At 37.5% G+C, this 22,493-nt stretch overlaps 1 protein-coding gene across 12 annotated transcripts in view; it reads right to left on the bottom strand.

Annotated features, from left to right (window-relative positions):
- SLMAP (sarcolemma associated protein) overlaps positions 1 to 22,493 on the bottom strand; it is a 78,497-nt gene extending 56,004 nt beyond the window's left edge. For 11 of the 12 annotated variants that reach the window (XM_031058143.1, XM_031058144.1, XM_031058148.1 and 8 more), the window contains exon 1: positions 21,343 to 22,487. In XM_031058143.1, the coding sequence (XP_030914003.1) occupies positions 21,343 to 21,540 (198 nt within the window). In that variant the 5' untranslated portion in view covers positions 21,541 to 22,487. Of the gene's footprint in view, positions 1 to 21,342 lie in introns of all 12 variants that reach the window. The other variant, XM_005422451.3, reaches the window with a different exon arrangement.

The following is a 22,493-nucleotide window of genomic DNA, read 5'->3' as shown; positions in this document are numbered from 1 at the left end:
AAAAGATGCAATTCCATTCTAGAATATAGACAAAGCACAGAAGTTTCCCACAAGAAAACTACTCTACTCAGTACCGGTTATATACAATATTCTCAAGGAAACTGAATTTTCAGCCTACATGAAAATTCTCAAGTACTATTTTAATCCCATCCTGAAAATGCTGAGACAATTTTAAGGTACATCATTGCTTTAACAGCAAAGCTAAAATACATTAACAAGAAAGTACAATCAACAGAAAGCTTCCCAGGAAATGATTACTCACACATCATTCCAAGATGCTCAAATTGACTCATTAGAATACTAAAACAATATAAAGAAGATATTTATTTTGTCTTACTGCTGTCATAGAAGACAATATCTCACATAACACCCAGAGACTTCGAAAGAACTTTTCCTGCTCCACATTAAAACACTGACTTGTGCAATGTACCCATAAAACCAGTAAAAAGCAGATAAAAACAGGTTTCTAGAAGGAAATCGTACTTGCAAAGAAGTTTCCTGCTTTATTTCATTAAAGAAGCTCAGCCTCTCTTTACACAAGGCATTTGTACAGCCACATATCAGGTATCACTGTGACACCAGTGATTACTTTGTATAATTTATCTCAACTTCTATCATCACATCAAACATGGACCTGAGGGAAAACATATGGCCAAGGTGACCTCCTGAGGTTTCACTTAATGCTACTGTGTTCTTTGTATTAATCAATAATGGAAATATACTGCAACTTAATGCAGCTTTAAAATAAAGAAATAAAACACTCTAATAGGCCTTCACCCAGAAATCCAGGCTTCTTCAGGCTAATTACTTCTAAGTGTAAAATATTGCTGAAATACTCATCAATCCTGATGCCCTTATAGGAATACTTTCCTACAAAACTAGACTGAAATCTAAACACTATTATTTACTCTAACAAATGTAATTAAAGTTTGGCAACATGGCATACTCAAATTTTGCAGTAAGTAAAGTTAACTTGCTCTCAACATGTACAAATTCCCAAAGACTGTATTTGTAGGACACATGTATCCAGATAAAATAAATAAGCTCCAAAAAGAGCAGGTTCTCATACACAATCTTAATTTCTTTTCAAATACATGTTTCATGCATGTTTCAAAAGGTTTGTAATGTACTATTGCAATTTAGTCTTACCTTTAGGAGGCAAACCCACCCATAAATATTCGACACTAGTGAAGAACACTAAGACTACTCAGAAAACAAAAATTTTTATTCTTAAATTCACAATCAAAAAAAATGGTTAAATTTGATAGTTAACATTCTTTGGCCAACCTAATGAAGCTCAAGACCAAAATAAAATATGGTTTTGTCTCTGACTACTGCAATGAAAAGTATGACAAAGAGAGAGGTTTGTCACATTTGGACAGAGCTTTGCCCTAATTTAAGAGCAGAGGTAAGGCATAAATCTCTCCTGGTCTTTGGATTTTAACTAACCTTACTAGAACCTTGCATAAACAAAAACTAAAATCAAATTTCTCTAACACCTACTAAAGAAACCAAATGAATTGTTTTTATGGCAAAACACTGAAGAATAACCAGAAACTACAGAAAAAGAACAAATGAAAACCAGATTTTTTAAAAAGTAATCTTGAAATACTAAATACTTAGAGTGAGAAATCCAACACCATCATCATCCATTGTTTCTGCTTCCTCAAAAATCTCGAGCTAATGAGGCAACTAAATCACTAGCAAAAAATTAATTGAAAGGAAAGTTTTCCTTAAGAAAATTGCACTACTGAACTTCTATCAGCAAATAATTACATTTTCATTTGCAAGCAAATTGGAGAAAAACCACAACAGAAGCCAAGATTACCAGGTACCCTGCCAGAAGAGAAGAACTACTTATACAAAAGCAAAAGGTTATGAGGCAGCTTCTTCATTTATCAGGAAACTCCAACTCCCAACACAATCCGATGTTTCAAGGCAGGTGCAGAACTGCAAAAGCTTCTTAATTGTCTTGCAACTCACTGCTAAATTGCTGAATTAGTTAATCATTACATCAAAGCTCCTCTACTCCGGCACAGAAGAATCACTTTTCACATGCTGACTTTACAACTTAGAGAGTAAAGGGAGTTGTTGAAACTATTTCAAACTATTTCTCATTTCTACTCCTTCCACACAAGGCACTGTATTTACCTATCATTAATTCCATACTGCTGCTGGTTTATGGCAGAGAAAACTCCCAGTGATCACACGTTCAAATAAAGAAAAAAACCCATATCAGATTTCACAGATACCTCTAAATGCAATGCAGCAGGGGTTTGGTATTATCTCTATTAATGTAAAACCTCTCAAAATATCCTGAAAAATTTAAGAAAGTTCCTGCCTGTCTTTTATTAAGGGACATAGTCCATTTGAAAGGACTTGTCTAATATCACTACAGTACTTTTTTTTTTTTTTTAAAGAAACATCTGCAGCAGGCCTAGTTAATTCACCTCCCCTTTGCACAAAGCAATGCTGGCTTGCTTTCTACCATCATCTGCTCCTGAACTATTAATTCACACAGCACAAGTGTCACAAGGAAAATGTTCAGCACATTGCTAAACTACAGCTAAAATGCCCATGCTGAGGATAAACTTAAAGCCACTGTGATATAAATTCAAAACAGCCAATAAAGATGCAAAAGTACAAGTCCTAACTGAAGGGAACTGCCTTAGTACAAATGACACCACACCAGTTTTAATCATGTCAAACAAGATATTTTTGTAAGAGGTCCAAACCACAAGTATTACCCAAATAGAGTGTAGTGAGAGTTCACTACACAGCTCCTCATACTGAAAACAACAGGTCACCAGAGCAGTATGCTCCTCCTTGCTTTTCCAAAGACTTCTCTACATCAAGGGCAGACCAAACCTTAAAAAAAAAAATTACAAAATTTAATTTATTTTCATTCTGTGTTTGTACTTCAGCATTCCATGCAGAGAGCAAATGCAATTAACTGGAAACCAAACACCAAAAGAGAAGGGTGCAGCTCCATCCAAAGATGGAAAATTCATTTTCCAGCACAGAGGAGAAATCTGACAATTGGGAGTTTAATATTTGTACTCAAGGCACTGCCAAGCCATACCTCCAACAAAGTGAGAGCAAAAATATCCTGGGAGGAGCCTGTACTTATTTGCAATGCATTCCTGGATCAGGACTTTTAAAGCAAGTAGTAATTAAATACTGGCATTCATGAACATAGGCTGATTTATTCCAGTGCTCCTTTGAGACCAACAATTACACAATAAAGATTATTTATTTTAAACTTAAGAAATCCACATATGGAGATGGGTCAGCCAGCAATGGGAGAAAAAGTATGAGCTGATTTTTGATAGGCAATCTTACAGAATCGTTCATGTCTTTACCTGCATCCTACTGGCTTCAAAACAAGGGGTAACCTTCTCCTCACAGGTTCATGGCAGAACCAGGCCAGCAGAGGGATGGGCAGAGGGCAGATAAGGGTTCAAGGATCTGGTAACTGAGGTATCAAACCTGGTGACTCACAATTCCCATGTCTTAGTCAAGGGCAAAAATCTCATGCAAGGTACATTGGATTTACAGATTAGACAGGTTGCTAACATGGCAAAACTTGCCAGGGTACAGCTTTCTACACAGACAGAAGTATTTTGCTGGCTTTTTTCCTATCTATTTTCCATCAGGGTCATCAAGGATGTTACACTGCTAACACCTGTACCCGTGAATGCGATTCTTCAGACAAGCTAAAAATAAAAAGCAATACACACACACAAAAAAAATTACCAATAACCCAAATCTCTTAATTTCTTTGTCAACAGAAATGCACCCAGAACACATCAGTGCCTGTGACCAATCTGCCAGTGGGCATTAGGAGCAGGGGAACTGCAAAGTACTGCTGGCAATCCCACACCCTTTCAGCTGAAAAGCCTGAGGGAGTGCTCACCCAGACCTCTGAAAAGTCATTATCAAGCTTAACAATTTTTTGTACTAAATGTGCCATACTTTCCTCTAGAACACAGACAAAAATTTTCAAAATACAAAAAGAATGTCTTTCTAGCATCAGAGGTTCTACACTGTCAGTCTAAGAAGAAATAGCCCCGATAATTTAATTCTTTAAACCACCATAAAAAGTTTTCCAAATCCCTTCCCTAAGCACGAAAATGCCTTTTCCATTCCCTATTTAAAGCTGAGTTGCAGCCACTAGAGGGCAAGGCCACGATACATAACACACTGCCCGGGCTGGGTAATGCAAAACCAATGCAACAAAAAGCAGAGCAAGAGCAGAAACTACAGCTGAACACTGCTTATTTTATGAAGATTTGGTTGTTCAAGTTTTTTTTAAATACTGAATTTTCCATTAATTATAGGAATATACCCACATATTCTGTGGGTTGCCTAAACTATTAATTTCATCTTTACAGTCTAAAGCTTAGCAGACAAGCTACTTCTGCACTTGAACATCCACATTAACAATTCTCATACTTGTCAATTTTTAAAATTAGGTTTCTCAACTTCAGTGTTCATGATGCTGAAATTATACAAGTTACAGGAATTCTACCCAGAATCAGCAAGCATAGGTAAAACCAGAATGCTGTCAAAGGCTTTTCCCATTAAATATATAAATTGAACTTCCTAATCAATGGTAAAAATTAGCTAGCTAGAAATTGGCCATATGCTGCAGGAAACGGAATTAACAGCAGATTTTTTTCTGTGTCTAATCAGCATTTTTAAAAAATTTCTGTTCTGAGAACAGGCTTTTTCTGTACAAAGATCACCCTTTGTTGAAATGTATTCTTGACATTTAATATATTAAAGTCTGCTACAATTCATTATCTATGCTCTTAGAAGAACAGAAAACAAGGTCCAAAACTAAACCAAACCAGGAAAATGAGTCATTTACTAAAGACCAAAACCCCAACTGACAGAAGGACATACACTAGAAGCTCGAAACAAAAACATTTAAAGAATTATTTCAAAATTTATAGTCCAAACAGCATGGAAGAAAACTCAGCAAGCTTGTCATTAAAAATGATGACACTTAATAATAGTGGCACTGCACTGGTACTGTGCATGAAATCAGTCCCATCTACACTGGCCCATCTACTCCACGGAAAAAAAGATCTGTACTGTGCATCACCGAAACAGATGAGCCCTCAAATTAAGTTCCCATAACATTCAAACTGCACTCCCAGTACAAACACAGCCTTCCCACAAAAAACATGTTTGCTGTTAAGTAATAAGCTTTGACATTCCAAGAGGTTTGACATCTAAGCTTAAATTTAATACAGCTGTAGACAAGATTACACTTTGATTAAAGGAAAATCAGCAAGACTTTTACACTACCTATAATTAGTCTACTATTAGTACAAAGTTTTAATAAACTTTAATTAGAATTAGATGCTATCCAAAGCTTATTTCAAAGGAAAATAGGTTGGGCCACTGGGAATTGGCAGCATTAAGAACAACACGATTAAACACCAGTTTAAGAGAAACATGTGTGTGCCTATTGCTTCTTTTAAAATTTTTGGAAAAATATTTTCTTCTGCAGCCAAGTAGTATACTCGGGTCTTAAGCAAATACTAGGGAGATCAAACACAATACATGATGCAGGTTGGTTGAATGTTTCATTGGATTATTACAGCTTTGCACTATTTAATAAAAGAAAAAAATTTAAAATGCCAAACAAATCTGTGACACTTCTGTTAGATGAATTTTCAAGTGTTTACCAGGAAAAACACTTCACAAGTTTGCCCAGCCAGACTTAAAACAATTAAGATGTTATTGTTATAACAGAAACAGAACATGAAATTTGCATATAGATCAGTAACAGCTCTCCTGATTGCTTATACACAAATTCATGTGAATTTCCACCAAAATTGCAAAACCTAAGAGATACAGGAAGCAAGTAAAGGCAAGGCCCTCTCACATGAAAGTACCTTTCCACATAGCTCTGGTTAGTAGGCAGGAATTAGTCTGTCTAGCACAGACCTGGACAGAAGTAAGCTAGTCTTTCTCCTGCTTATCTCAAAATCACCTCCTGCTGCCACCTGACAGCAGCTCCTCAGGGCTGAGCAAGCAGCTGTATTTCAGACATTCTCAAATGTCAGACTGCAGCAGGAAAGTACCGTGCACACCACCCCAAGCCTTTACAGATCTCTTGGCTGCACTGCACTGCACCTTCCTTGACTGCACTCACAATCTCCCATCTAGGTTTCCAGGGAAGTTCAGGAGTCAGCTCCCTGCTTTCTTCTCTCTGTATCTCAAATAGTTTTCATCCCACCAAGTTCCCTCATTGACAGCAGGTCTATGCTGGAGCAGTAACATCTCAGCAATTACGGAACACACCCTGAGCAGTGCACGGCTGCCGTGCGCTTCTCCCTAACACCCCCCTCAAGAGTTGCACCACAGGACACCTCCAGCTCTCTCCCTGTTTATATGTTCTGGTTTCTTTTGGAATAGACAAAACACAGACACGTGGTGGAACTGAGATGCACACCAGCCACCTCCCTGCATGCAACAGCAACACGTGCAAAGCACACAAGGGACTGGAAAAACACCACAGAATATCCTGCACTCCTTCAACATTCAACAAGGTACCTTAAAAACAAAGAGGGGGGAGGGGGGCTAAAATTCTGAACTAGAAGTATATTTAATTCTTAACCTCTCATGGGACAAAGTGCATTTTTAATATATTTACTTGCTTCTCTGTCTCTTAAAATTAGTTCAAGTCTGATAAAATAAACATGTGCTCTTAACAAAGGTGCCTAATTTACCTTGTTAGGTTATACTTTTCACACTTCATTCAAAACTGGACAACTTGAGCAGCTTATCTACCTCCTGACTGCACACACTGGATGGACCTGCCAACCTTCAGACTCAGTAGCTGAGCGTCCCCAGACTTCCAATACCATCCACTCATGTAGTGCCAAGCAGAGCCAATGCAAAGCCCGACACACGATCATCAACCACCACCCAGCAGCTTTCTGCCACCTGTTTCTCAACCTCAGTGTTTCTTAACAGGCACATCAGGAACCTTGCTGTTTTCTTCACTTCCCTTTGAAAGGTTTAGCTTGAAAACTTAAATACCAGAAACAGCAAACTAGTAAACAAAATTGTGCAAACATCAATAGTTCAGAGTAACAACCAGAGAAAAATCCCAAGAGAACTCACACAGCTACTATTCTAAAAGTACTTTAAACCAACTGAAGTTAAATCTTTATTCCTAACTATTTTATGAATACCTAAATATTTTGAATAAACTAATTTTCAAATATAAATTCTTTAAATTTCAGTAGGTCCTTCTAGATTTTATCAGTCACCCATATATACAATAGCCAATATGCAAATTATTAATGCATTTTTCACTAATTACTTTAAGAGAAAATTAATAATAATTTACAGGAAGTAAGTCACTTGACAGCAATATTCCACAATAAATTACAACACAAGTATTCTTACAGTGGACTTTTTGATAGAATGCAAAACATTTATTTCTTTGTCAGTTAGACAAGAATAACTATAAAACTTCACACAGGACCAGAAGCACACAAATGACAAACATTTCCATGCTGCTATTTCAACTTCAACCAAAACCACCTAGTGAACTCTAATAGGGAATGCTCTCATTAACAACTCACAATTAAAAACAGGTGAAGTGCTCAACAGTAAGTGTCTCAAATATGGCAGAGAGACAGCACACTCCTCACTAAGAACAGTTTTATATAAGGAACTGAAACTATTTTTCCTAAAATCTTTCATGGAAGATGACCCATCTTCCAACTACATGACTAGTTCAATAAAAAAATAAAAATATCTATCTGCTCTGGAAATACTTTACTTCACTACAAATACAGCTCCTTACAACTGCCATTCCTGCACTGCTCGTAACAATGGCTCTTTCCAACATGCTAAGAATATTTTAATAGAACCTGAGAGAAGTAAGCGTTTTTTAAAAACTAAATATTCAAACAGCATAACACAGAAAATCACCAATAAAAAGCTTTGTTACCTTAAATGATAATTGTAATGTTTGTGATCATTTTTCCATAGCAGAGAACTCTGCTCTTTGGGCACCTGTTCCTAATAGTACAAGTACATTTAAAAAGGAGAAGTAGCAATACATGTTTCCTGTTGGTTTTTCTTTTTTTTTTTTTAAAGCACAACTTGCAATCTAGAGTGTGCAATTGTGACTTCGATTGCTCTTCAGTTTCAATATTCCCTTCTGCATCACTTGATTCACTTGTAACACTGATCCCCTTGTCTCTATCCATCCTTGTAGAATTTCCCATGCAAACTCCCTGGTATCTTCAGTGCTCTTCTCACCCAATTGTCTATCCCCAGCATAGCCTCAGTGCTGGTACAAAGTTTATCTCACCAGTTCTCCAAACTGACCACACAGATGTGCTTCCTGCCCTCACAGCACCTGAGCATCTGAAGGCCACCCTCCATGGTTACCAGCTCAAACCACAGAAAGTGACCTGAGAACTGGTTGCTTGTATTTAGAAAGAATGAGAAACAAGAAGAAAAGTTTCTTCCAGCCTTTCCTCTCTCCCCTCTGTCCAGCCCCTAAATTGACTCACGCCTGGCTGCTCCATCACCATACACTGCTCAAATCCACGTGGACATGAGAGGAAGGCAAGGCTCACAAAGCTGGAATTTTACCACTGTGGTTTGCACTTTGCAGAAAGAGATAGGAAGAGGAAGGCAGCAGTTGGGATTACTTATAGACTTCAATGGGGAGGCACTGTAAAAAACAGGTAACTCTTAAAAATCTGCAATTCTTTTCATCCCAAAGACTGAGGGAAGACAGCACTGACATTACAGAGGACAGACAAGAGAGCTGAAGTCTAATTTCAGTTGTTTTAAGAGTGGCCCAAGTGTGAGAATCAACATGTTGAGGATAGGATGAATGATGGACCAGTTATACAGAAGAGCTCACCTGGCATCTGACAACTTGTTTAGAAATATTCTGTGTACCCATAACCTTTTCTCCCATAGATTTGTTCTTATTTCTTCAGTTTTGTCAAATACTTTCCCAAGAACAGTATTTTGCAGAACATTTTGTTTTTCACCTTCTCAACCAGAAAAAATAAAGGGAAATTTAATTCCAACCTGAAGTATCATATTTTCTAATGGTAATATACATACATTAAAAATGAAAGGAAGTTACTACCCAGCATTTCACAAAAACACAATACAGAAAAGAACTCCCTGCTACAGAGGCTTTAGGTCTCAAGAGGATCAGCTAATGGAAACAAGAAACACCCTACTCTGATGTTGGGGTTCACTGTGCTTTTTTGCTGCCTATTCCATTTCACTATTCCTGTTCAATTAGATTACTGCCCTAATGGTGGCAAGAGCATCATGCTCTAAGTGAGTGTTACCACCAACATTTTCAGAAACATGTAGGTTCAGTGACCTTGGATTTTCTAAAATTCATTTTCACTGCACAGTGTAAGCTGACAAGATTTTGCTCTGTGCTATTTGCTTTAGTTGTTCTGTCAAAGGTACTAGAAACCATGGAGAAACACAAATTGATAGTGAAAAATGTACCTTTTGAATTGCAACAAAATCCTGCAAAAGAGTGGAACTGAAACTGAAAAGCAAGAGTTCTCTCTGAATTGCAGCTCTGAGATTTGCAGCAAATAACAAAGCCTCTGTATTCCACCACAGTTTTCAAAATGCAATTTCTCATTAGTATTGTGGGAAGATGCAAGTCATGCAGGCTTTCTGCTATAGGACACCTTTAACAGTTCTACCCAAGCAGAAAAAACCTGTTAACACCTTTATAAAGAACAGTCATCCATGTCTATTCTCCAGAATCTAAAGCTCGAATACTTGAAAAAAACTAAACAACTGAAGTTATTTAAATGATAATGTTCTCAAAACTTTTAAGTTTGGCTTCATACACTGCTAGCATGTTAAACGAGTACGTAAATTATCATAATTCAGACATTTAAATAATAATACTCTACTATGCCTCAAGTGCAGGCAGGTATCTAAGTGTTTTACACGGTAAACAAGCCACATTTAACTGAATTTACCACTTGTGATTATATAAAATAAATATACAAGACATTCCTGTCATCATAATCCTTCTTCAAGCAAGGTCACAGAGCTCTTTCCAAAGGTTTGTTTATCAAAGAAGATAAACCTTCTCCTCCCTCTTTTAAGATGCCAGCAAACAACGCTCATACTTCAAAGGCAGCATTAAAAAGGCAAGTATAGCTCCTACTCTTTCAAATGCTCAGAAATGCAATGCATGAGGGAAATAATGAGTTCACCTCCACCAGCCTAAGTCTACACAGCATATGGACAAGCCAAAAGAACCCTGCTGAGATGGCCCTCAGACCTGCCCATGGACACAACTGATAAAAGTGCACTCCTGTTTGAGCAAATGTAGTGCACCTAATACCTCTGTGATTTGTAGTCATTTATTGCTGGTGTGCTTTTCTTCTACTGAAATGGGACATTTCACCAAGAAGTATTAAAAGCATTGACAGAAATTCTTCTGCTTTGGAATATAATAATAATAACTACTACTATTACTACTATGCTAGTACTTAATGAGCAAAATGAAGTTAAAAAATACCAAGAAAGGAACAATGATGGGGAAAAAAACCCAAAACAACTGGAAAATGCCCCATCCCTGGAACTGTTCAAGGCCATGCTGGCGGGCACTCTGAGCAGCCTGGTCTAGTGGGAGGTGTCCCTGCCCACGGCATGGGTGTTGGAATGAGATGATCTTTAAGGTCCCTCCCAGCCCAGACCATTCTGTGACTCTCTGATCAGCAACAGGTTGGTCCTGTCCATTCACTGTATCATCTCCAGCTTTATGGAAAGGAAAGCCCAGAGCAGGAGTTATATGGGTCAAAAATAACAAAAAAGACTGAGTTGATCCATTCTTCATATTTGATTCAGTATACTCAGTAAAGTCCTTTTTCATGTCCTAGCAATTATGCTGTCACTGCTAATATTAAAAAAAAAAAAAGTTGGCCCCTTCCTAAGTTCCAAAATTTATTTTTCTTGTGACTTTTTTACCACATTATTTGTAAATTCAAGCAGAACTTTCCAAAAGTCATGACTTGTTTTCAGATAGAAGAGACTATACCTAGAAAGCTGATTTGCCTCTTTTCTTCTTTTCTATGTCACCACTATCTCACCATTAAATAAAAATATTAAACATAATTTTATATATTAAATATAACCAGTTTTGAAATAAAAATGCATGTTGACTGTGTCTGTAAACAATTAAACTTCAAGGTTAAAACATTTTCTGTCCATATATGATCACAAATTCACATTTTAAAATCCTGCCGCTACAACGGTCCCATGAAAAAGAATACTTGGGACACCTCAGCATGAGTGTAGCAGTTGAAAAAAATTACCTCTTCCAAATGTCTACAATTATAACCAAGCACTTATTATTTCTTAAAATCCTTCTACTGTCTGAAAAGTTTTGGTCTGGACAAAACAGCATAGTCTCCACTGAGCTTTGCTCACCTGTATAATAACTGTCTGAAGCAATATTGAAAGCAGAATGGTTTAACATACTTTCTAGATTTGAGGCATAGCACCAGCAAGCAGATCCAGCCACTGAAATCATGTTGCAAGATTACAGGTACCCTAACATTAGACTCAAAACTACATCTTCATAAAAGGCTTTAAAGGATATTACAAAGCAATTATTTACAAAACACCAATTATAAACCAAAATGCATACAGCAAGTTTAAACCATAACATACATCAAAGAGATTACAAGTTACAGATCCCAAAATAAAGAATAATAGTCATGAAGATCCTTTAGTATTAGTTTATAAAACTCAGATCATCATCTAAAATTTATTCAGCAACACTTATCCTCTGAAGGCTCAACATTAAGCTGCATGGGAAAAAAAGGAAGGAAAATGAGCACCCTTACATTTGATAACCAGAGGAGACAAAAAAAAACCCTCTTACCTGCACATCTGTGTACAAAATTATTCAACTGCAGGCACATTCACACTGATCTGTGAAGCAAACAAAATCCCAGAAGAGGGTGAGCTGTGGAGCCCCCAGAAATGCAATCTGGATGTCCCAGAGTGGCTCAGTGAAAGGAAAGCAGTGTTTTGCTAACCTAACCCTTTCCAAGCCCACTTCTGGAACACGGGGTCAGGGAAGGTCAATCTGCAGCTAAAATGTAGATCTGCATTAAATTGATCAGGAAGCAATATGCTGCCACAGGATGGATGTACAATCTGTGCTGGTCTCAGTCAGTGAGGCAGCATGTGTACAGAGAGATTCAGGATCAAAACATGCACTTTGAAAGGAAGGTTGTCCTTGTGTGCTGATGCAATGCATTTGTTCAAGTACAAAAACTCCAGAAACATTTTCTTCTCTGTTTATGTGCAAGTTAGAAGTTATCTAAACACAGCACACATACTTTTAACTTTCTAATTAAGAGTCATTCATAAATGTAACCAACGATCAGAATGACGCCATGGGTAAAGAGCATTCAAATAGACTTAGAACATCCACATGCCTTTCTGTGTTATAGGTAACATATTATTAATATAAATAGCAGCCTATCACTTATTCCCCTAATTACATAGGAAGGGCTCTGTTCATAGACCAAATCACTGGCCTTCACTGTCACTGACAATATTTATATACCTACCAAAGCTCTGCTTAAGTAGCACAACCAGCAGCTTTACCTAACATCGAATAGCTACGGAGATTGCAAAAACAAATATACCCTTTCCATAACAATTTGTATTCCTGGCTTTCTCTTACAAGTGATGGAATATGCCGTCTACAAAAGGTCCTTAAAGAGAAGACCAAAAAAAAAATTTCCCCTTTGAGTTGTTAAAAAGGAAGTAGTGGTTGACAACTATAAGTGAAAGTGTTGTATTATTTCCACCCTTATGGAATTAGGAACATTCTTATGTCATTCATTTAGTGCTTCTTTTCCTCCAGAAATGCGTTTTAAATTTACCTGACACATTTTGGTACTAATTTTAAGTTACACTACACAAGGAGTACTCCAAGTAAGCCTAATACTAAATTTTAACTATACATACATACACTGGAAATTACTAACATAAGATAACAGCAACACAGGCTAATCTACCAGCTAATATGCCTGCCACTGACCTCAGAAGCTTATTTCCTAGTAGGGATTAATTCTGTACACAAAATTCTCTTCCAAGTCCACAACAACCTCAATTCATTAGACCTGCTGTGGACCAGCAGATGGGACTGGACAATCTCCTGAGGTACACACCAACCTTAGTTATGCCAGTTGATCTATGTCATAGGATTTGCTGCCCTTGTTCACAGTATTGTAACCTCACTCAAAGTAGCTACCACCCTATTTAATGACCTAAAGTTCTGGAATCCATCGAAACAAAGGAACTTCATCAAACTTATTCTTTGTCCCTTAAGAGTATGTGTTAATATTGACATAACCTTAAAAATTCCTCTGGCATCCAGCAAGAGGAATCCCTGTAATGATAAGAATACAACAAGGAGTTACCTACAGAGATCACAGACCTGCAAAAATAACTTGGTTGCAGAATGGATTCTTTCACAATCAGATATAAAAAACAAAGCTTATTTTTTAAATAACCGAGTTCAAAACATGACGAATTACAAATAATTCATTGCGCCTCCTGAAAGCTTTCAGATTCTTCAAGTACCTGGAAACAGTAGGCAAAAGTGCAAAACCCAGCAATTGGCAGAATAAAATCACAAGTAATACTACAGAAACTGATTTGCAATTCTATTGCCCCTAAGTTCTGGCTTAACTATCACAGCTAACAGCGAGAAAAAGGAGAGAATGACAGTTAATTGTGCCACGACTTACTGGGAAAGGTCACCAGGATATTAAAAGGCAAAAAGGTAGGCAGGCTAAATGCTCAGCTTTTCAGAACCAAGAGATCTGGCTTCTACCTATATAATTAAGCATTACACTTCAAGAAAACCAATTTAAAAAAAAACAAACCAAAACCAATAAGCAAGGCATAATCATCAAACTCTGCTGGGGTGGAGTTAAACAAACAAAAAAAAACACTTACAGAACATTGATACTATGGCCAAGAGTAAGTTTTAAACAAATCAAGGTTTAAACTTCAGCTCACTCCACTTCCAAAAAAGGAACAACTCTGGAAAAGTTCCATTTAAGAGCAAAAACTTCCGTATCAGATAAGACTAATGACATATGCAGATAGCAGCAGCCAGTACCAAATGTCTTCAAAAGAACTTGCTGTACAAATATCTATCTGGCCCATTAAAGAGCTTTCCATTCTGGATTTGAAACATAACATTTCTATTCTTTCCTTTAAAAAGGGTATTACTCAATACATGCTTACATGCAGCCATAACTCTTCCATCTTAAGCTCTTGCATTCATTTTATTTTTATGTAAGAAATACTACAAGTGTAATTATGAGAATATTCAGCACTAATAAGTTAATTCTTAGGTTTCTGTTCAATACTATCTTAACACAAGAGCAAAAGATCACCCTTCTGTTCTTATATATGTTTTATATATATATATGTGAGACATTGTATGCTTTCTGTATTGAAGACTTTCTGTAATAAATATTTTCAAGACATTTGAATTATCATGTAAAAACTAAAACTAAAGATATTCCTACTGGGGAAAAACTTACTTTAATGTAGCACAACACTGTTACTATTTTTTGTATTTATTTAGAAGTTCTCAGATTCTACACTATTAGGACATTTGCAATTGAGCCCATCTAACTGTCAATTCTTTCCAATGGTTGGTTAATGTTTTATAACCTAAAAGTTCTATGAATAGCATATATTTCCCTTCACTACACACCACAGTTCAACTATCAATACCGTAATGTTCCTTAGCTCTGCAAGGATCTTATAAATTCCTCATGCCCTAAACTACCCTTGACTAATCCCTGAACTTTTTATGTTTATTTTTTACCAAAGTAAAGAAAGGGGGGAAAAAAAAGGTCAAACTCCTGCTAGCGTTTTCTGTGTTTTTCCACTCAACTACAGTGCTACTACAGGATTTTGGACTTTCTATTATAAGCCTGCTGGAAGTTCATCATTTATTTATACTTTCTCAAGACTGAAATAAACTCTAAGGCATTGCTCAATCACACACAAGTCTGGTACAACACAACAGGAAAATTGTATCCAATTAATTGTCTGGCTCCAGCACAATGATTTTCCTTTTCAAGGAGGAAACTGTTCTGGACCTCTGGCAGAGATATGTCTTCTTGCAAGATGGGTATAGTCCAGCCCATCTCTCTGCCTGATGTTCCCACTTCCTAGAGCAGACGGAAAAAACACTTGTCTATATTCAACAAAAATGTGACAATGCTGAGCCTTTTTCCAAAAATTCTGCCACAAGCAGAAACATTTCTGGAAAGACAGACAAGTTGGGAAAATTAAAGCATGGTCACAGCAAGATCTAACAAAATTCAGAGCTCTTGGATAATCCAACCTCTCTGCAAGTGAACATTAACAAGAAGCAAGTATTGATGTGATTCAAAAGAAAATCCAGAGACAACAAATAGCCATATAATTTAGTAGCAATAGAGTGTAAAATTGCTAGCTGTAGGGATGGAGACAGCATTCTTGCTTCCTTTTCACTGTCCTGGTTCCAAAAACACTCATCATTTTCACTTTATGTTATCTGTTAAAAGAAACGACAAAATCCAAAATGCAACAAAACAGCTGAGTAGGTATCGACACATTTTGCAGAATTTTAGCTAGATCAGACTCAAATCAAAATAGCCAAAGTAGCACAGTGACATGGACACTCCTCACCCACACGGCCCTTTACAGCATACATAAATTCAATTACTTTCATGAGATAAATAAGCAAATGAGGCTGTCACATTAAGAAAAATGAGAAGATAGAGCCAAATCAAAGTATTTCTCCAGTGCCATGTAAATACATCTGCAAATGATCACTGGATTGCCCAACTAACATATAAAAAAGTAAAAATCAAGAACAACTTTATATAATAAAAATGTAGGGAAGCAAGGTTTTGCATTTTTAAGCCTGGGACCAGGAGCAAACCCAAACCACCCCATAAGAGATCTAAGGAAAACACATTTACTGGCCTTCATTCCAGCTAAGTAACCTGATTCATTTGAGGTTTGTAAAAATTCATTGCAAATACGAAAGGGATTTTTGTTTGTTTTTAAAGCCTAATCAATGTGTTGGTGTTCCTGGCTCAGGATAGATGCAGCATGACTGCAATGGATCAGCTCCAAGAATTACAGTATTAACTCTGCAGCAGTGACTCTAGATGGTATCTCTGCAGGGAAATCCTTGTCAGCACTGCCTTACCTCTACTATAAATGGCTGCCTGCACTCCTACACCAGCTCCTAAAACCATGAGGCTGAACTTGGTCAAAAGCAAGAGCTCCCTACCCCATACTATTCTCATGATCATATCAGTATAAAATTGGATGGTTCATTCAGGGTGAAAAGCACTTACATAAAAATATTAACAGGTGTATGTGAGGGCTGCCTGACATCACCGTCTTACCAGAGGCACCTAAGCACTGGAGTTTCACCTCAGTGCATTACGGCAAATCCCAGGTCAGTCCTCCAGGGCACTTGGAATAAATATTCAATGTTTTGAAGACAGTGTCTCCACTGCAGACTGTAAGCACACAGCAACATCAAGAGTACTGAAAAATAAAACATCTGTTCATCTCTCGGACAACAATCCTAACAGAAAGTCAAAAAAATATAATAGAGGAAAAAACAAATAACAGACATGGTATCTATCAATATAAGTGCTACTGATAGATGGGAAACTAAACACACTTTACACAGATCAGCACTAAACAGGCCAGAGTATCACACAGGATTCTCTACTGGAAGCAGAAGGAAAAAAAACTTCCCACCAAAACCCTGCAATTCCAAATACCATTCTTCATATCCCGCTTAGTTTTTTAAGACAAATTTACTAAAATACTTCTGAACAAACAGACCATCCAAAGAAAATGTTCTGTGCTTTCCTGAATCATGCCAAGTTCTTGATATCCACAAAACATTTTATGTAATGTTAAGTGAGTAACATATTTCCTCTTTACTAATTTGGTTTGCTTCCTTTCATATCAATTTACTTTACTCCCTAGTACAATACAGCAAAATAAGACTATCTAATCTCAACTCCTGTTTGTCAATGTATTTGTTGCATTAGTGGTCCAAAATGAAATGCAGTATGCCAGACAGGGTCCAATAAGCTGCAAGGGGTTCTTCCTTTCCAAGGGCAGCCCTGTGTTTGTCCTGAGGCCCCTGCCTGCCCGTTCACTCGGCACAGCAGGTCTGTGTTGGGGGCAGCCCTGCCCTTCAGCAGATCAGCTCACCCCCACCACAGCAAGACTCCCAGGCCTGGGGTCTTCCCAAACAGACCAGAGGAAACTGCACTGTGTCCTTCAGATCACGTTAAACTGGCCCTACCTTTGGGCTGGCTGGTTTGAGTTGTTGGGGTTTGCTATGATTGGTTGGGTTTGGGTTTTCTTCTTGAAGAGGAAATCTGTTTTGTTTTCTTTAAGTATTTTGCAGTATTTTTATGTCCCATATTTTAAGACTAGAAGCCATAATGCACAGCTCTAACAAATTTCATTTACTATTATGGGGACTATGGATTTCAATATAGTACTTAGCATTTCCATCACCAAGATATGAATGTGCTCAATTCAATTCACATCCACTCTGAATTAAATTAAAACAATAGCATTAGCTACCATTAACACATCAACTTGTGCCTACACTTTTTTTTCAGTTATTAAAAATGACCAGTTCTTTGGGGTGCTTTTTATGTAAGAAAATACTTTATTTTTCACAGTTTCTTTGGTAAACTGTGGCAATGAATTCCCTATAAGAGGTACTTATAATAGCAACTCACAACAACGTCAGGGACTGAATAATTCCAGATTTTGAAAGCCTGGATATCTGTTTGGAAGCTTCAGGTTTCTACTAAAAGCTTCTCCATCTGTCAGAAGCATTTCAGCCTGGAAGTCACATACAAATTCTCAAAGGTCTTCCACTTGCTTATTTTTAGAAATGAAAACAAAACCGAAAAAAACAAGTTTAAGATTATTTCAGTTACACTATTTTAAAGGGTCTCTTCTCATATGCAGTGATTTGAGCTGAACACATTTAGATTTTCTGAAGTATAGCCCACTTTTTCTTTTGCTTTGATTCACACTTTTTGGAACACTCCATGCTTAGCACAGCATCTACTTCCTCCGTATCTAGTGAGTCACTTTTTCAGGCACCTCTAAAAAAACCCAGATTCATTAACTTGCAATTACTAAAAAAAAAATAAAACTAAAATAAATTCTAATTATAATATTCTAATGTTATCACTTCATGAAAAATCCACTAGTTAACTAGGAGTTATTATGCTATATCTACAAACACAGGAAGGAAGAGGCATTGCACCAGTTATCTTCAAAAATATTACTATGTACAGAAAAAGTCTAAATACAGATAATCCCACCACCATCTCCTTCCACCTTTATCATACATATATTTAGGATCACATACTATGTTTAAAATATTTTAAAAAGCAAATCCAGCTTTAAGTACCTTTTAATTGCTACATATTGGTGATCTTGAAAACTCACTCTATTTTCAACCTTAATAATGCTGGTGTTACATAGACATTATCTCCCTGGGCAAATAACTTTTTCCATGCATAATTAAAATGCCTTTATACAAAATAAACATTCACATCTTTCAATTGTAAGTAACATGTTATCTTCAGCTTGGTCTACTTATGCAACATATTTCAGCTTATACCTTCCTCTGCCTTAGGAAAAAAATTCTGTACTACTTTCCTTGACATAGCTTACTAATGCTCCCTCTCTTCAGGTTCTACCCCTATTTACAGATAATACTGACAAAATTGTTTACAGGCTATGTAGTAAACAGGATCACTCACATGATTCAATAAACAAAATAAAACTCCAAGCCCACATGGGGAAAAAAAAAAAGAGTAATAAAGTATGACTGAAAGGCAGCTCAAGGGGCAACAGAGCCTGGACTGAGTGACTGGCAATGCCCGAAACTGGTATTGCCAAAGTCCACAACTTATGAAACTGTAGTCCCAGATCATTAACAAACTATTTTGAAATAGCTGAAGGTTTTTCTCATTATTAAATTAACATTTGAAGGTCTTTTACCTTTCAAAAAATACAGAATTTATGAATGTCCTATATGTAAGAGTCTAAGAAATGTTTACAAATACTGTGACAAAGAGAATTTGTGCAGGTTTATATATAGGTCATTGATAGGATAATGACAATTTCCTAAATGAGATGTGCTTATTAGCAGTTATGTAAACAATGATAATTGATGTTGCTGCACGTAAATGTTCTGGCCTGTTTTTCTTTGCATTTTGAAAGCACCACAGAATTTTTTTAAGTAGTTCTTGTGATTCAAGATCAAGCCTGTATTTATCAGTATCTTCTAACTACCTTTTCACAACAGCATTTGATACCTATTATCTCTAATGGCGCATTTCCCCCACCCCACCGTCTCACAATTTACCATTCAGATACTCAACCAGATCAAAAGCCAGTCCACACATCCAACAAACAAGCACAAATCTGAAATTCTCCTCACTGCTATACCTGTGCTTTAAACCTTTCACAACACCACACAGAACATGCAATAGGAGTGGATTCCAGGGCATCATCACAAACCCGTTCTTTAGTTGTTTACTATGGCTACAGATGCCCACCTTGGCAATTTTCACCAGACCTCTGTCAAATCATCACATGACATTATCTCAAGAACTATTAAATACAATCCTTTTAATTACTACTACTAAGTTGCTATTTTTAAACAGATAAATGAGTAAGCATACAATTTTTTACCTATATTAGAGAAGGCACAGCTAACTGAAATTCAAAACAAACAAAAATCCTCATAGCTGATCGTTTTTGAAGCTTGTCTATCAGTTAGACTTGCTCAACACTCAGTGCTTTCTCAAATTAACCATCTTGAAAATGACAGATCATATTTGTAACCATAATAGAGCACATGGGGGTCTTAAAGTCTTGGTAAGTTGTAAGAAATGTTGATAAAAAGCTATATGCATAATGCTTTCTAATTTAAAAACAGCACAATAAATTGGAAGATTTTACTTTGTTGAATCAAACAAGAAAGGTTAAAGACTATACTGAAAGTATTTCAAGCACTTAAGTTTTCTAGAATCCAAGAATGAATATCACATACACAATAGAGCCAAAGCAAGATGCTTAATTAAACGTTTAATACAGATAGCAGTTTGCACAATTACCTGCCGGTAACTTGAAAGCAATAATCCAGCCTTAAGAAATTAAATGCTTGTCTTGTCCCATCATGTCCAAGTATTGCATAATACAGGATAGCTAACAATGGAAGGTTTAAGAACTTTGACTGCGTTGTACTGCTCCTCATGCTGTGTCATACTACTGAAAAAATCTGCATGAGTTACAGACCGTATTATTCTTAAAATCCAGAGCTACACTGACTGCATTTCACAGAAGGACTTGGTGTGAAGCTAAAAACCAGCTGACTTAGAACATGTTAAATTCTAGAGCATAATATCAATATAGTCAGAAAAAGAATAGAGTGCTGAGCAACTGCAGTCTGCCCTTTGTTAATTTTTCGCTGGATTTTTAAAATTAACTTGACAGTCATTAAGTAAAACAACTTTACTTGTCCCAGTTCAATCCCTAGTGGACAAAACATGCACTACAGGACCCCTCAATTTTGCTTAACAAGACTGCCAGACTTGAGAGAGGAACAGTTAAGAACACAGGATGTATTTTAAGACCATTTTCATTAACAATAAGACTATATCATGAATGCCACCCATTACACTCCTGTTGCCAGTAATAAACCTCCTATCAGAACCAAACAAAATACTCCACAAAATTTCAAAAGGACAAGTAGGAAGACTGCCAAACAAGAACAGTATCTTTTTAAAATCCATTTTTCAATGCTCCTCACGAACAATTTTCACACACCGATAAAAAAGTAATTTCTCTGCGTTTGAAAAAAATACTATGACACTACTATATCGATACAATATGCTTTCACATTTGCATGTCTCACCTCAAAATCACCTATGTCCAGTAATAAATAAGACACATGCAAGCCTTTCAACTAACCTTTTTCAACTGTTAGTTTCATATACTTTTCCTAATATTCAAAGTTTCTGCTTAGTAAGAAATTACCAACTTACCTGGAAAGTTACTGCTTTATCACAAATCTTACTCCTGCCCTATGCAACCACATTTATGACAGCAAAACCAGAGTGATCCACAATCTACAGGGACTTGCTGAAACAAATGTGCAGTTTCAGTGTTTTTACACGAACATCTTACCTTGCCTGTCTTGTGATCAAACCAGACCAGAGCATGGTTCCTGGAGAGCACCTTGCAGTCAAAGGTGGCATTGTTCTGGGCTGGCCGGCAGCGAGCCACCGAGCGGCCGATCTTGACAGGCTCGTCCAGGTAGACATGACGCTCCTGAAACGGGTGGGAGTTCGGGCGGCAAGTGAAGATGGCCAAGGCTGAAGGCATCGAGGACAGATTGTGGTTGCCACACCAACCAGAGATGAAGAGAGCCTCTCCTGATGCAGACTGTCCTCCGCAATTTTAAAAACACCTCCACAGCAACTTTATCTTAAAGCAGGACAAATATTATCATATGAGAGGCCTAACAACTCATTGTTTCAGTGTGTAAACTAATTCTGGCAATAATCCAGTGAAACAGTCCCATTATGTCTTTTAATAATATCAGCAGTGGCCCAAGAAAAGTCTAAAACGTACAACTTTCAATCCATCCTCCTCTGGAAGAATAGGAAAAAGCATCTGATTCCTTCAGAAAGAAGCAAAGGCCCCGTGAAAGAATGATACAATGTCTTAAATCCAAGTAGATGAGTCATACAAGTACTTTTGTTTGTAACCTCAACTGCCTTCTTCCCCCCTCCTTCCGTAAACAACACTGACCAAAAGTCTGACCAATGCAACATGGAAGCAAGGAAAGGTTTAGGGAAGGGGGATGAAGGAGAAAGATTAGCGTCCTCTCACACACGGCACAGATCAGGAACTGGAAGGCGAATACAAAGCCCTCGTTCCACAACAGGGACCTAATGGTTCACCCAGCAATCCGCATTTCACCATCTTCATGTGATAAACCCCAGCAGAATAGGTGGTCCTCGATACAGGATGGAGTGCGAGAGCTACACTGTTTTTCTCCCTTACACCAGATAAAGCTGAACTGTTCTACAGCTTCTGGGAGCCGCTCAGATAAGGAACTTGATAAGGCATGGAGAGGCTCCCAACTCGCCTTCTCCCGGGGACAAACCAGCGCGTGGGAAGGGTTCTCGGGGCCGGCCTGCGAGGTGCCCTGACAGGTCGCTCCCCGGCGGTGGTTCCGGCCGGCGGCGGGGTCGTTGTGCGTCCCTCGGCGGCGGCTCCGCAGGGCCGGGCAGCAGGGGCTGCCCCGGGAAGTGCTCGCCAGGAGCCCCCGG

Source organism: Geospiza fortis, unplaced genomic scaffold (assembly GCF_000277835.1).
Source record: "Geospiza fortis unplaced genomic scaffold, GeoFor_1.0 scaffold78, whole genome shotgun sequence".
Taxonomy (NCBI): domain Eukaryota; kingdom Metazoa; phylum Chordata; class Aves; order Passeriformes; family Thraupidae; genus Geospiza; species Geospiza fortis.
The sequence above is the reverse complement of the archived record's forward strand: the minus strand, read 5'-3'. Positions and strand labels throughout refer to the sequence as shown.